General features: G+C 41.9%; 1 protein-coding gene across 3 annotated transcripts in view; it reads left to right on the forward strand.

Moving 5' to 3' along the window:
• LOC132398379 (lysine-specific demethylase 7B-like) overlaps nt 1-15,294 on the forward strand; it is a 99,702-nt gene that overhangs the window by 73,791 nt on the left and 10,617 nt on the right. For all 3 annotated transcript variants that reach the window (XR_009513638.1, XM_059977717.1, XM_059977716.1), the window contains exon 16: nt 578-729. Coding sequence is in view for 2 of the 3 variants with exons in the window: in XM_059977717.1 (XP_059833700.1) it covers nt 578-729 (152 nt within the window). In the remaining variant the exon portion in view is untranslated. The remainder of the gene's footprint in view (nt 1-577; nt 730-15,294) is intronic.

A 15,294-nucleotide genomic window follows, 5' to 3' on the forward strand; every position in this document is an offset into this window, starting at 1 on the left:
GAGGCACGACCCATCCTTGCTTGCAAAGACTGAGCCTTTGATGGATGCTACTTTTATACCCAGTCATGATACCTCACCTGCTACCAATTAGCCTGCTTAATGTGGAGTCTTCCAAACCAGTGTTACTTGAATATTCTGTGCACTTTTCAATCTTATTTGAACTCTGTCCCAACTTTTGTTGTGTGTGTTGCAGCCATCAAATTCTAAATTTGTGTATATTTACAAAATACAATTAAGTTGGTCAGTAAAACTATTGAAAATCTTTTCTTTGTACTTCTGTCAGTTAAATAAAGGTTCACATGAATTAACGTATCACAGATTTTGGTTTTAATTGCATATTGGAAAATATCCCAACTTTTCTGGAAATGGGGTTTGTATTTCAACAAAGAAGCATCACCTTTAAATCCTATTCCCCAAAACCGATAAGCCTGCACTTACCACGAGGGGTTTATTAGACTGTGATCAGGCAAGAGAACTTTGGCTGTGGTCTTTCAGACTCAGCCCCCTTGGCAACTCAGCACAATCTAAGGATTTGCAATTAAAAGCCTTCATTACTGATGCAATTATTTTCTTACAGAGAGTGAGCTCTTGGCACGAAGACTTTCGCCAGTCAGGTGACAGCAAGAAAAATAGTTTGGCAAACAATTCCGTGACTGAGAAGTCCCACCAAGTTCCAGATAAGCCTAGAACGAGCCTGAAGCGTTGCAAGAAGGACAACATGCTTGAGAGGTAAATCAGGGATGGAGGATTTCAGTTGCTTGGAATCACTGGGGGGGGGGGGGGGGGGGATGGGATAAGTAGGCTTTGATTAGAGGTTTGAGGGAAGATTTGATATAAATGTTCGAAGAGTACACCTATTTAAATGCTAGTGAAGGCGACAACATGCTTGATGGGTGGTCTCAAGCGACAGTCAAAGCACATAGGCAGAGTCAGACATGGGAAGATTTTAATTTCAGTAAAATCCAAAGATATTTAAGTACATGAAGGGGGAAAGGATAAGGAAAGAGGTAAGGGATCAGATAGAAAACCTGTGTGGCAGGAGAGGATGTGGGCAAGGTTGGTCATGAATACTTAATGATTCTCTTCATTAACAAAAGGAGTGATGCCAGTTAGGGAATGTGTGTGTTAGTTGAATGAGATAAGGTATTAATGGGTTTAGATAGTGTAAAAGTGACAAATTATCTGACTCATGCGGTTTACGTCACCAATTAATAACAGAAAGAGAGGAAACAACAGATACTACAATTTTCAGTCCTTCCTGGCCAGACATTAAGGACCTGTAAGATTGTAACGTAGCTTAAAAAGGGAAAAGCTGAGGAATGAAGGTCTTTATTTTGAGCAATTCATTGGAATTAATTTCAGGGAAAGTATAAATTTTCTTTTAGAAAATATGATTAATCAGGGAAAATTGATGAGAATTTAAGGAAAGATGCTGTCTCTCTAAATTGACAAAACTTTTTAAAAAGGTCACAGAGTGGTCCATGAGGTCAGTGCTTTTATGTAGTCTACCTGGATTTTGACAAGATCCCCTATGACAGTCTAGTGAAAAATATAAAAGCTAGATGAGAACGGCAAATTGGACCAAAAGTTGGCGCAGTGGTAGGAAGCAAAGGGTTGATTGCAGTTCTGTAGCTGGAAGACTGTTACTGGTGGAGTTCTGCAAGTCTCAATAACCGTTGCTTGCTTTTCACCATCTTGTTGATGATTCTTGTTTAAATGTGGTGGCCATAACCAAGATTTATGTATAAAGTAAAAGTATAGCTGCTGTAAAGAAGAGAGGTTGCTGTTGCTGGAAGATGTATTTTGCCTTTCCATTAGAAAAGTGACATCCAGATAAATGTGGATAAAATAATTAAAAAGTAGAGAAACTGTTTGCAGTAGCTTTAAGGTTGGTGGAGTCTGGGCAAGGTGAATAAATGCAGCAGAGGAGAAAAATACAAGACTGAAACTGAGGTGCACGAAGTACAGTTGTTACTGAATAATGAAACAAATAGACAGGTGTTGTGCAGTAGGTCGGGTTGCATCCCTTTGGAGAGCAACTGAGCTACTTTTACAGACGGAATACCTAGACCTGGCCAGTTCTATCACATGTAGTGAAAGCTGATTGTCTAAAACTTTTCAGTGAATGATGAAGACTACAGCCGACGTTGGAAGTGGGGTGGAGTATTAACTTGACAGGCAAGTAGAGGCTCAAGGTCACCCTGGTAGACTGAAAAGAATTTTTGCAGTACAGTCACCCTGACTGTTTTGGGCCTCCAGGGCAGGGGGAGATCCACTCTCACTCTGACCTCTGTTTTTGGCCTCCTGTCAAGCTCAGTCAGAGCTTCAGGAACAAAATAACCAGTCCTTCTGGCAAAGATCCATTTCTCATGCAAACGCCACTGTCGAGTAGCCCAGAAAATCTCTTGTGTTATGCAGTGAATTGATGCTGATGGGATAGCTAAAAGTTTTGGTATCTTTCAAGGCAAATAAATCACCAGTATGGATGAAGTGTACCCCCAGATCTTTTTAAGATAAAAAAGCAAGGAAAGAAATTGTGGAGGCTCCAACCACAATGTTTCAACAGCAAATGACAAAAAAATGCTGCAATACTGAAAATATGAAATAAAATGCTAGAAACATTTACCTCATGTGGAAAAAGAAACAAAATTGATGTTTCCGTTTCTGTTTTCTATATAGCAGCTTTCAATAGACACTAACGCACACCTCTTCCTTATCTTGACATTTTGATTTATGCTGCTTTTAGGGCACTTTGTCAAATGCCTTTTGGAAACCCTAAATGTACCACGTTTACAGCTTGCCCTTGATCACCTCTCCATGTCACATCCTCAAAGAATTCAAACTAACTTGTCAAACATGATTTGCTTTTCATAAAACCATGTTGACTAGGTCTAATTATATTCAGCTTTCCTAAATGATTGTCTATTTCCTTTGATTACTGATACCAACAACCTGCCAACAATAACTGCTAAACTAACAAGCCCATATTTCCTGATCTTCTGCCTTCCCTTTTGAACAAAGGGGTAGCATTTGTTGTTTTTTAATCTAATGTTACTCTCCAGGAGTTTTGTAAGTTTTGAAACGCATCAACCAATTTCACTATGTCTGCAGCCATTTCCTTTAAAAGCCTTGGCTACGAGCCATTGGGTCTTGGAAATTTGTCTGCCATTAAGTTCCATGTGTTTCCCTAATATTTATCCCTTGTGATTTTTACAAGTTCCTCCCTGTTATTTGAAATGAGTCTCTGTGCCACCTTGGATATATGTTTGCTGCATCCTCCAAAAAAGAGCAACTTAAAATTACTTTTACAGATCTGCCATCCTTTGTTTTCTGTTATTAATTCACCATCTCATCCTCTAGAGGTGCTACTCTCATGTTAGCTAGCTGCTTCTATCTTCGCATGGGTATTTTTACTGTTTTGATATTTGTAAGTTTTCTCTCAAAATGTTCTTGCTTATGAACATTTTGGTGCTTAACTGCTGTTTCCTATGATCTTCCCTGTCCCACCACAAGCTCTTGTCAATTCATATGCCCTACTTTTGTTTGACATTATTCTTTGTCTCTGATGACATCTTTCCTCTTTCTCATGGAATCCCTCTTTTAATTGGGATAATTCCTGCTGTGCATATGGGCCAGCTGTTCGATATTTGCTGTTCATCTCTGAGCTCATTCTCCAATCTACCTTGGACAACTCAATCATAATATCATTATAATTGGCACTATTAAAGTTGTAAAGGTTTAGATACCATAGTATTTACTCTCAAACTGCACTTGGAATTCTACTGCCTGGGTTTATTAATCCTCCCTCATTCCACGTGACCAAATCTAAAATGGCCAGCTCCCGGGTAAGTGGAGTGACATACTGCTTAAGAAGTGATTGGTGACGCACGTCCTATCAACTTCTGCAATATAGTTTTATCCAGTCAATATGTAAATTAAAAACTCCCATCAGTGTCAGTTCTCTTCAAACATGTCCCAGATCTTTGCCCTATTATGCTGCACTGTGTCAAGAGATCACACTTTGGGGGTGGCCTATCCCCTGCTGCTCCTGATTTGAGCCCACACCAACACTGCATTACTGTCCACTGTCTGTCTCATGACTCAGCACTACTCTTGATACCTTCCTCGAAAAGCAGCACTCCCCTGTGGAAAGTTGGATTTGGTTCCCAGTTCCTTTACACATGGTGGTCTAAGTGGCTTTCTGTGTTGTATATTTTCTACAATTCTAGGCTGAAGTAACTGGCTGACTGCAGATCGTGTTGGATCATGTATTTAAAATGTCAACTAAGCTGCTTTTGTACTGTAAATAATTATGTCAGCTTTTTAAATTGGGATGAAACAAGCTTCCCAGGTGTGAGGAATGGAACTTTAAAATGTGGTGGCATATAAGCAACACAAATATTTAACAAATTAATAGTTTGTTTCTAAATTACATTCCCTGAGGAAATTCCAGTTTAACTGGCTAACAGACAAGAGACCTTCCTCTATCCAGTTCTACTTAATATTGTTGTGTGTGATGAGAAATTGCAAGAACCTTAGGATAACAAGAACTTGGATAAGATTTTGATAAAAAGCAGCATCAAATGCTTTTTTAAATTGAGATTAGATCTTGCAGGCAAAATAGGAAAGAGATTAACACAAAATAATAAAACACATTTTGGAAACAGTGGCCTTGAGACTGAAAAAAATCTTAACTTTCTAAAAAAAAAGTTAATGGGACCAAAGGCTGAAAATCTCACTGGCCATGTAGGTTTAAAGACATAACTGCAGTGATGGTGAGTGCTTTGGTTTTGTTCTTCTGAACAGGTGTTCCCTATCTGGGGTTCACGGACCCCTCAGTTTATGCTAAGGCTCCATGGCAGAAAAAAGGTTGGAAACCCTGTTTCTAGAACTTTCTGGAAATCCCCCCCACCCCCATTCTACATTTTTCCTGTAAATTGGTTATTGACTGACTTAAACTAATTAGAATCCTCTCTGGAGATTTCAGGTGATGAGAAGTTTAATAAATTAAGAGGAATAGAGAGATTTTTCAAAACTCTATAGGGGTTCCACGAAATCAAGAAGCAACAAATGTGACCCTATCGTATAAGAAGGGAGAAAGAGAAAAACCAGGAGGCTGTAGCCCTGTTAGCCTAATATCTACTGGCAAAATGCTGGAGTCTATAATCCAGGAAGAATTATCTCATCATTCAGTGAAGTTTAATGTAATTAAATCAAGTCAACCATTTCTTCATGGAAAATGAAGTGTTTGACAAAGAGCTCTAGAAAATTTGTTAATGTAAAAGACAGTTGATGGGGAACCTTTAAATGTAGTTCATTTGAATTTTCAGATGGCATTTGACAGGTGCCATATACAGCTCAACCCCATTCTCCTGCCTTCTCCCTATAACCTTTCATGCCCTGAATAATCATGAACCCATCAACCTCCGCTTTAAATATACTGTGCTCAGTGCCTTGGCCTCCACAGAACACAACCAATTCACCGCCCTTCTGGCTAAAAAACACTCCTCAAAATGAATGTCTAAATGGATGTCCCTCTTTCCTCAGGCTGTGTCCTCTGGTTCTAAACTCCCCTTCCCCGCCCCACCCCCCAAATTGGAAACATCCTCTCCACATCCACCTTATTTAGACCATTAAGTGAAAGGTGTTCATTGGGATTGAAGGCTGATTATAACACAAAAGACAGAATAAATCTGTCTTTTTTCGGTGGAAAGGGTATAATTAGTGGAGTGCTCAGAAGGTTCTTGGCTCTGAACTATTTATGATTTCTATTGGTGACCTGAAAGATGGAGCAAAGTGTAAAGTATCCAAGTTTGCAGATGATATGAAATAGGTGGGAGGGCATGCTTCAATAAGGGGATTAGGATTCAGTGAAAGTGTACAGAGACATTGAGTAGGTGGTTGAAAACTTACTAATGAATTCAATACAGAAAGGTGGGAGGTTATGTCCTTCATTTAGATGAGTTTGAATTATTAATGAAGAATGGTTGGACACGAGTAAAATTAAAGGAATTTTGTGCAAGAATCACTAAAGGAGGTGCAGCTAAATTGTTAGGAAGGTAGATGGTACATCTGCAGGAGGGTTGGAGTTTAGAATAAAGTTAGAATTATGCAAATTACTGCTGACCACAACTGGAGTAATGTGCAGGTTTGGTTCCTTGTTTAAGAAAGAATGTACCAACATTGGAGGCAGTCTGAAAGAGATTCACCAGGATAGTTACTGGGATGAGCGGTCTGGCTTTTTACAACTGGCTAAAGAAATTGGATCAATATTAGGAGAATGAGGGGTAAACTTATTTAAAGATACAGGATCCATATGGAGTCAGGGCAGGGTAAATGTTTCCACTAATGGAAGAAACTCAAAACAAGGGGTAAAGTTGCAAAGTGGCGGGGGGGGGGGGGTAGTCATTTAAAACTGAGCTTCTTGTAAAGACTGGTAAATATCTGGCATTTTCTGCCCCAGAGGAGGTTAGGCCATCAGGAGTATTCAAAAAGGAGGCAAGCACATTTGTTTCTGAAAGATCAGGAAATTGAGGGTTATGGGAAGCTGGCAGTAAGGCCTTGGGGTAGAACAGCTATCAGGCTTATTAGTTCAACTGGCCCATTCCATTTCCTTTTTACTTGTGTTATTATGCTCTTCTGTTCAAAACCTAATATTAGGGACGCTGTAGCAAGGCACTTGGGGATTGAGTAAAGTGAAAGGTTCATTAATTCCATTTAATATCAGAGAATGTATACAATATACCACCTGAAATTCTTACTCTTCACAGACATCCATGAAAGCAGTAGAGAACTCCAAAGAATCTTTGACAGTAAAATGTTCGAGCCCCAAAGCCCTCTCTTTCCCCCTCACACACAAGCAGCAGCAAAGCAACAACTCTGCCAACCCCACTTAAGTCAGCAGAAAGCATCAGCACCCACCACAAAAGCAATGGGAAAAATCCCTCAAAGGGAGACCATGAACTGCAGTCCAACAAAAATGGATTGTTCACTTGACAATTCAACATGCCATAGGCTCTCCCTTTCCCTGATAAAGGGACAGAGAAACGTCATCCTTCCCACAGCGAGGTGGGAGATCAACAGAGCAAATCACTGATTGCTATGTTGCAGTCTGTTGTGTTGCTTTTATTTTGAGTTCTCTGACTTGAGAGTTGTCAGCAAACTCTCCCCAACCATCTGAGAGAGACTGTCCAAGCACAAAGGCTTCCTTCCAGCTGATCCACTGTTCATGATATTCCATTTCTCCCATGAAGCCTCAGTCAGAAATGGCACATTCACAGGGCCTCACCCCAAAGATGTGCGTCTCCAGGCCACACCCTTGGATGTTGAAAAATGGCCAGTCAGAGGGCCCTGGGAGCGGGAACCATCACCATAAAAACCAGTTTGAGTGCAGCTGTAGATCACAGATGTTGACAGAACCCCATCTACTTTGAAAACGAAAAAAAAGAGACCTTAAAGGGAAGAAATTAAGCTGTTTTCACAGATGAGCTTGAAGAAGCCTCCCTCGGGGGATAATAAAGAGGAATGGATTTTGATTTGTACCTAGTGTGACAGATTACATGAAACCTGTTGATAGTGTATTTAGATTTTCAAAAGTCTTTGATAGATTTTCAGATAAGTGATTACATATAACTGAGATGCTTTTGGATTAGGCTAACAGTCTTAACATGGATTGAGGGCCAGTTATCAGATGCAATTGAGTAGGAATAATTAGCTTGGCATTGTTTGACTGATGGTATTTAGAGATATCGGTATCAGGGCCTCTGTTATTGACACTCTCAGGACATGGGAAATAGCACCTCACTTGGCATGGTATTCAATATTGGTTAGAATGTGGGAATTTAATAAACTTGAGATTCAAAGGAATAGAAAGATGTGTTAAGATTTTAGATTTAGAGAGTCATAGTTGTGGAAAGCACAGCACAGAAACAGTCCCTTTGGCCCATCTAATGCATGCCAAAACCATTTAAACTGCCTTCTCCCTTTGACCTGCACCAGAGACTATAACTACTCGTCCACTGCTATCCATGTACATATCCAAACTTTGCTTAAACTTTGGAAATCGAGCTCGCGTGCACCACTTACGCTAGCATCTCATCCCACGCTCTCACGACCCTTTAACCATATAACAATCACAGCACGGAAACAGGCCATCTTGGCCCTCCTAGTCCGTGCCGAACCCTTAATCTCACCTAGTCCCACCTACCCGCACTCAGCCCATAACCCTCCACTCCTTTCCTGTCCATATACCTATCCAATTTTACCTTAAATGACACAACTGAACTGGCCTCTACTACTTCTACAGGAAGCTCATTCCACACAGCTATCACTCTCTGAGTAAAGAAATACCCCCTCGTGTTTCCCTTAAACTTCTGCCCCCTAACTCTCAAATCATGTCCTCTAGTTTGAATCTCCCCTACTCTCAATGGAAACAGCCTGTTCACGTCAATTCTATCTATTCCTCTCAAAATTTTAAATACCTCGATCAAATCCCCCCTCAACCTTCTACACTCCAATGAATAGAGACCTAACTTGTTCAACCTTTCTCTGTAACTTAATTGCTGAAACCCAGGTAACATCCTAGTAAATCGTCTCTGCACTCTCTCTAATTTATTGATATCTTTCCTATAATTCGGTGACCAGAACTGCACACAATATTCCAAATTTGGCCTTACCAATGCCTTGTATAACTTTAGCATTACATCCCAACTTCTGTACTCAATGCTTTGATTTATAAAGGCCAGCGTTCCAAAAGCCCTCTTCACCACCCTATCTACATGAGACTCCACTTTCAGGGAACTATGCACAGTTATTCCTAGATCTCTCTGTTCCTCTGCATTCCTCAATGCCCGACCATTTACTCTGTATGTTCTATTTGGATTATTCCTGCCAAAATGTAGAACCTCACACTTCTCAGCATTAAACTCCATCTGCCAATGTTCAGCCCATTCTTCTAACTGGCATAAATCTCCCTGCAAGCTTTGAAAATCCACCTCATTATCCACAACACCTCCTACCTTAGTATCATCGGCATACTTACTAATCCAATTTACCACCCCATCATCCAGATCATTTATGTATATTACAAACAACATTGGGCCCAAAACAGATCCCTGAGGCACCCCGCTAGTCACCGGCCTCCATCCCAATAAACAATTATCCACCACTACTCTCTGGCATCTCCCATCTAGCCACTGTTGAATCCATTTTATTACTCCAGCATTAATACCTAACGACTGAACCTTCTTAACTAACCTTCCATGTGGAACTTTGTCAGCGGCTTTGCTGAAGTCCATATAGACTACATCCACTGCCTTACCCTTGTCAACATTCCTCGTAACTTCTTCAAAAAATTCAATAAGGTTTGTCAAACATGACCTTCCACGCACAAATCCATGCTGGCTACTTCTAATCAGATCCCGTCTATCCAGATAATTATAAATACTATCTCTAAGAATACTTTCCATTAATTTACCCACCACTGATGTCAAACTGACAGGTCTATAATTGCTAGGCTTCCTTCTAGAACCCTTTTTAAACAATGGAACCACATGAGCAATACGCCAATCCTCCGGCACAATCCCCGTTTCTAATGACATCTTAAAGATCTCCGTCAGAGCTCCTGCTATTTCTACACAAACTTCCCTCAAGGTCCTGGGGAATATCCTGTCAGGACCCGGAGATTTATCCACTTTTAAATTTCTTAAAAGCGCCAGTACCTCCACCTCTTTAATTGTCATAGGTTCCATAACTTCCTTACTTGTTTCCCACACCTTAGACAATTCAATATCCTTCTCCTTAGTGAATACCGAAGAGAAGAAATCATTCAAAATCTCTCCCATCTCCTTCGGTTCCACACATAGCTGACCACTCTGATTCTCTAAGGGGCCAATTTTATCCCTCACTATCCTCTTGCTTTTAATATAACTGTAGAAACCTTTCGGATTTACTTTCACCTTATTTGCCAAACCAACCTCGTATCTTCTTTTAGCTTTTCTAATCTCTTTCTTAAGATTCCTTTTACATTCTTTATATTCCTCGAGCAATTCCTTTACTCCATGCTGCCTATATCTATTGTAGACATCCCTCTTTTTTTGAACCAAATTTCTAATATCCCTTGAAAACCATGGTGCTCTCAAACCTTTAACCTTTCCTTTCACCCTAACAGGAACATAAAGATTCTGTACCCTCATAATTTCACCCTTAAATGACCTCCATTTCTCTATTACATCCTTCCCATAAAACAACTTGACCCAATCCACTCTCTCTAAATCCCTTCGCATCCCCTCAAAGTTAGCCTTTCTCCAATCAAAAATCTCAACTCTAGGTCCAGTCCTGTCCTTCTCCATAATTATATTGAAGCTAATGCTATTGTGATCACTGGACCCGAAGTGCTCCCCAACACATACATCTGTCAGCTGACCTATCGCATTCCCTAACAGGAGATCCAACACTGCCCCATCTCTAGTCGGTACTTCTATGTATTGTTGCAAAAAACTATACTGCACACATTTCACAAACTCTAAACCATCCAGCCCTTTTACAGAATGAGCTTCCCAGTCTACGTGTGGAAAATTAAAATCTCCCACAATCACCACCTTGTGTTTACTACAAATATCTGCTATCTCCTTACACATTTGCTCTTCCAACTCACGCGCCCCATTAGGTGGCCTATAATACACTCCTATCAGTGTTACTGCACCTTTCCCATTCTTCAATTCCACCCAAATGGCCTCCCTAGAGCAGCTCTCTAATCTATCCTTCCAAAGCACCGCCATAAGATTTTCTCGGACAAGCAATGCAACACCTCCTCCTCTGGCCCCTCCTACTCTATCACACCTGAAGCAACTAAATCCAGGAATATTTAGTTGCCAATCACACCCTTCCTGCAACCATGTTTCACTAATAGCTACAACATCATAATTCCAGATATCAATCCACGCTTTAAGCTCATCCACCTTTCTTACAATGCTCCTAGCATTAAAATAGATACATTTAAGATTCTCTCCATCTCCTCCTCTCTTTCCATCCCTAACAATGCATTCAAATTTATTATCCTTTTCTTTCTTCTCCTCTACATCTTCGGGCTGAGCGCATCCCTTCTCCATCACCTGCCTTTCCTCCCTCACACACTGTCTATTTACTTGCTCCACTGGTGAACTAACCTCCTCTCCCATATCCTCCTCAAATAGTCTCCCGCCCCCCCATCTTACTAGTTTAAAGTCCGCCCTGTAGCCCTAGCAAACCTCCCCGCTAGGATATTGGTCCCCCCCATGATTCAAGTGTAACCCGTCCTTCTTGAACAGGTCACTCCTGCCCCAGAAGAGGTCCCAATGATCCAGAAACTTGAATCCCTGCCCCCTGCTCCAATCCCACAGCCACGCATTCATCCTCCACCTAATTCTATTCCTACTCTCACTGTCGCGTGGCACAGGCAGTAATCCCGAGATTACTACCTTTGCGGTCATTCTTCTTAACTGCCTTCCTAACTCCTTATACTCTCATTTCAGGACCTCTTCCCCTTTCCTTCCTATGTCATTGGTACCTACATGTACCACGACCTCTGGCTCTTCACCCTCCCACTTCAGGATATCTTGGACGCGATCAGAAACGTCCCGAACCCTGGCACCAGGGAGGCAAATTACCATCCGGGACTCCCGGTCACCTCCACAGAAACGCCTGTCTGAGCCCCTGACTATTGAGTCCCCTATTACTATGGACCTCTTTCTTCTAACCCTACCCTTCTGAGCTACAGGGCCGTCCTCAGTGCCGGAGGCTCGGCCACTGTCACTCCCACCAGGTAGGCTGTTCCCCCCCCCCAACAGTTCTCAAACATGAGTACTTATTGTCAAGGGGTACAGCCACTGGGGTACTCTCTAGTACCTGCCTCTTCCCCTTCCTGACTGTAACCCACCTATCTGCCTCCCGTGGTCCCGGAGTGACCACCTGCCTGTAACTCCTCTCTATCACCTCCTCACTCTCCCTGACCAGGCGAAGGTCATCGAGCTGCAGCTCCAGTTCCCTAACTCGGTCCCTCAGGAGCTGCAGTTCGGCGCACCTGGCACAGATGTGGACGTCCAGGAGGCTCGGAGACTCCAGGATCTCCCACATCCGACACCAAGAACAACAAGCTGCCCTCACACTCATACCTCCCAAATAACTGAAAATACAAGAACTAAAAGATAAGCCTACTGTGCCCTCTTCCGCCTAAGCCCTCTGAGCCCAAGCCCTACACTCTGCGCCCGGCTCACTCCGCTGCCCGCAAACGAAGCTGCCCGCTTCTTAAGGCGGCGTTCTTTATATATCTTCCCTCCTTCCCGGGCCTCCTTCACGCGCCTGCGCAGTCCCGCCTCTCAGAACTCCGATCTGAGAAGCAATTGGATAATTTGAAAATGGCCGCCGCTGCACTTCCTCTCAAGCCTCGCTGTCCTCTTCCAAAAGAGAACTACCTCACTCAGTATCTCCTTTATATATCTTCCCTCCTTCCCGGGCCTCCTTCACGCGCCTGCGCAGTCCCGCCTCTCAGAACTCCGATCTGAGAAGCAATTGGACAATTTGAAAATGGCCGCCACCGCACTTCCTCTCAAGCCTCGCTGTCCTCTTCCAAAAGAGAACTACCTCACTCAGTATCTCCTTTATTTATCTTCCCTCCTTCCCCGGCCTCCTTCACTCGCCTGCGCAGTCCCGCCTCTCAGAACTCCGATCTGAGAAGCAATTGGACAATTTGAAAATGGCCGCCACCGCACTTCCTCTCAAGCCTCACTGTCCTCTTCCAAAAGAGAACTACCTCACTCAGTATCTCCTTTATATATCTTCCCTCCTTCCCGGGCCTCCTTCACGCGCCTGCGCAGTCCCGCCTCTCAGAACTCCGATCTGAGAAGCAATTGGACAATTTGAAAATGGCCACCGCCGCACTTCCTCTCAAGCCTCGTTGTCCTCTTCCAAAAGAGCAATTTGAGTGAAGAAGTTTCCCCTCATGTTCCCCTTAAACTTTCCACCTTTCACCCTTGACCCATAGCCTCTACTTGTAGAATCTTATTGCACCCATGTGACCCAATAACCTACTAACTCATTTGTCTTTATAATGTGGGAGGAAACCGAAGCACCAGAGGAAATCCACGCAGATCATGGGGTAAACTCCTGACAGGCAGCAGCAGAATCGAAACTGGTCGATGCCACTGCAGTTGTGTAGTGCTAACGGCTACGCTACCATGCCACACCTAATTAAATAAATAATCAATGGTACTAAAACCCACGATTCAACCAAGTACCATAGACCTTTGATATAACACTCTCCCAAATCAGCTATTTTGCTTGCCAAAAATTTAATTTCAAATTTAGACAACGGGAGAAGGTTTATGAAACAAAAGTACCCATCTTTTGGGACAAATGTTACAGTTTTCTGCCATTTCCAAATTGCTCTTTGCACAGTCTTATTTGTCAGCCATTATCTCAAGGAGGTAATAAATTTAGTGTAGAAGTTGGTCCTGGAAGTGTACATAAAATGAGCAAAACACATTAGGATCAGTTCATACAGTTCAACAGCACTTGACCTCAAAGGATGAATTAAACAGAGACTGAGAATGGTAAAAAAGGATGAATTAAAGCAAAGACTGAGAATGGTAAAAAAGCTTAAAGTTGGTGTATAGTGCCTTGTTTAGATGTAATTAAAGTGACAGGCTAAGTGTAATTAAAAGCTTCACCTGGAAGGGGAGGGGCGTCTGCTGAACAAGGGTGCATAATGAAATTAAAACTAGCCACTTATGAATGAAAACATTTCAAAGATCTAAGAAAATCTGAAGTTCAATCCCTCTTTCCAATTACAAAAGTTAGGAGTATTGAGGTAAGCTTGAAACAAGCAAGATAAAGTTTGAGATCATTTAGAACAAAGGCAAAGAAGTAGATTTGAGAGAGAAATTGATTGTGGCCTAGATTGATCCTGCATAGATTAAAGCCCGTTTGTTCCCTGTCTGTGCTGCCTGTATGTGATAAGAGTGTGTCTAGAATCCCATGATATTGTTTGCAAAAGGTAAAGAACTCACATTATGGGGAAGGTAATCAGCTAACAGAAAGTCAAATCAGGATACATTAATCACTTGCAGGTTGCCAAGCTGTAACTACTGGAGTGTGGTTTCAACTGTCAGCGAGGTGTGTTAATGACATATATGAAGGGACCAAAGGTAGCAATCATTATTGACCATACACAGGTGAGGGAGGTATGTAATTTGTAGGGAGAGTGCACAAAAATTTAGTGGTGAAGTATAATTTTGGGAGAAGTGGAGTTTGTATTTTGGTTCAGAGACTATATAGAGGTCTGTTGTACATTGGGATGTGACTATCCCTGAACATAAAACATCTTGTTAACATGTAGGTACAGCAAATAATTAGGGAGGCAAATGGGACGTTGACCAATGTTGAAATAAATTATAAAATTAAAGGAGTCTCGATGAGAACATACCTCGAACAATGTGTACAACATTGGTCTGTTTATGTTACAATGGTACAGGACGTTGGTGAGACCACACCTGGAGTATTGTGTACAGTTTTACTTACCCTGCTCTGGGAAAGATTTCATTAGAAGATATACAGGGAGAGTTTGGGCAGTCTTGGCCTTTTCCCCCCCGGGAGCCAGGGGTTTGAGGGATGATCTTGGAGATGTTTAGCTCATGAGAGGTGTGGATAGGGTAATTACAGTTTTTTTTTCCTCAGGGAAAAAGAATCAAAAACTAGAGGGCATACATTTAAGATAGGGGAAAGATTTAAGGACTTGAGCAACTTTATGCAGAGATTAGTGTGAATATAGAATGTGCTGCTAGAGGATATGCAGGTATAATAACTTTGAAAGATTCATGTGTAGGTGTTTGGAGGGATCTGGGCAAATGAGACTAGCTTAGATGGCCATCTTGGTCAGTGTGCATTAGTTGGGCTGAAGGGTCTGTTTCTATGCTGTATTTATTTATATAATAATTTCCTTTAATAAGGAGATTGATTCCTGAAATGAAGGGGATATCTTGTATTGAATGATTGCACAGATTGGGCTGAGTTTAAGAAAGTGGGGATTAATTGCAGGATTCTGTGTGTGGGGTGGGGGTGGGAGGTAGTGTAAGTGCTGGGGGTGTTTATAGCGTAAGTTTGAAGTTGATGAAATTGAAGTATTTAAAATGACAGGCAGAGTCCATCTAAGTAGCTTTATAAGACCATTGGACGTAGGAGCAGAAATAGGCTGTTCCGCCCATGCGGGAACTGCTGAATGAACAAGGTTGTATGATGAATTAAAACTGATCAAAGGGATAC

The sequence above is a fragment of the Hypanus sabinus genome, chromosome 8, assembly GCF_030144855.1.
Source record: "Hypanus sabinus isolate sHypSab1 chromosome 8, sHypSab1.hap1, whole genome shotgun sequence".
Lineage (NCBI taxonomy): Eukaryota > Metazoa > Chordata > Chondrichthyes > Myliobatiformes > Dasyatidae > Hypanus > Hypanus sabinus.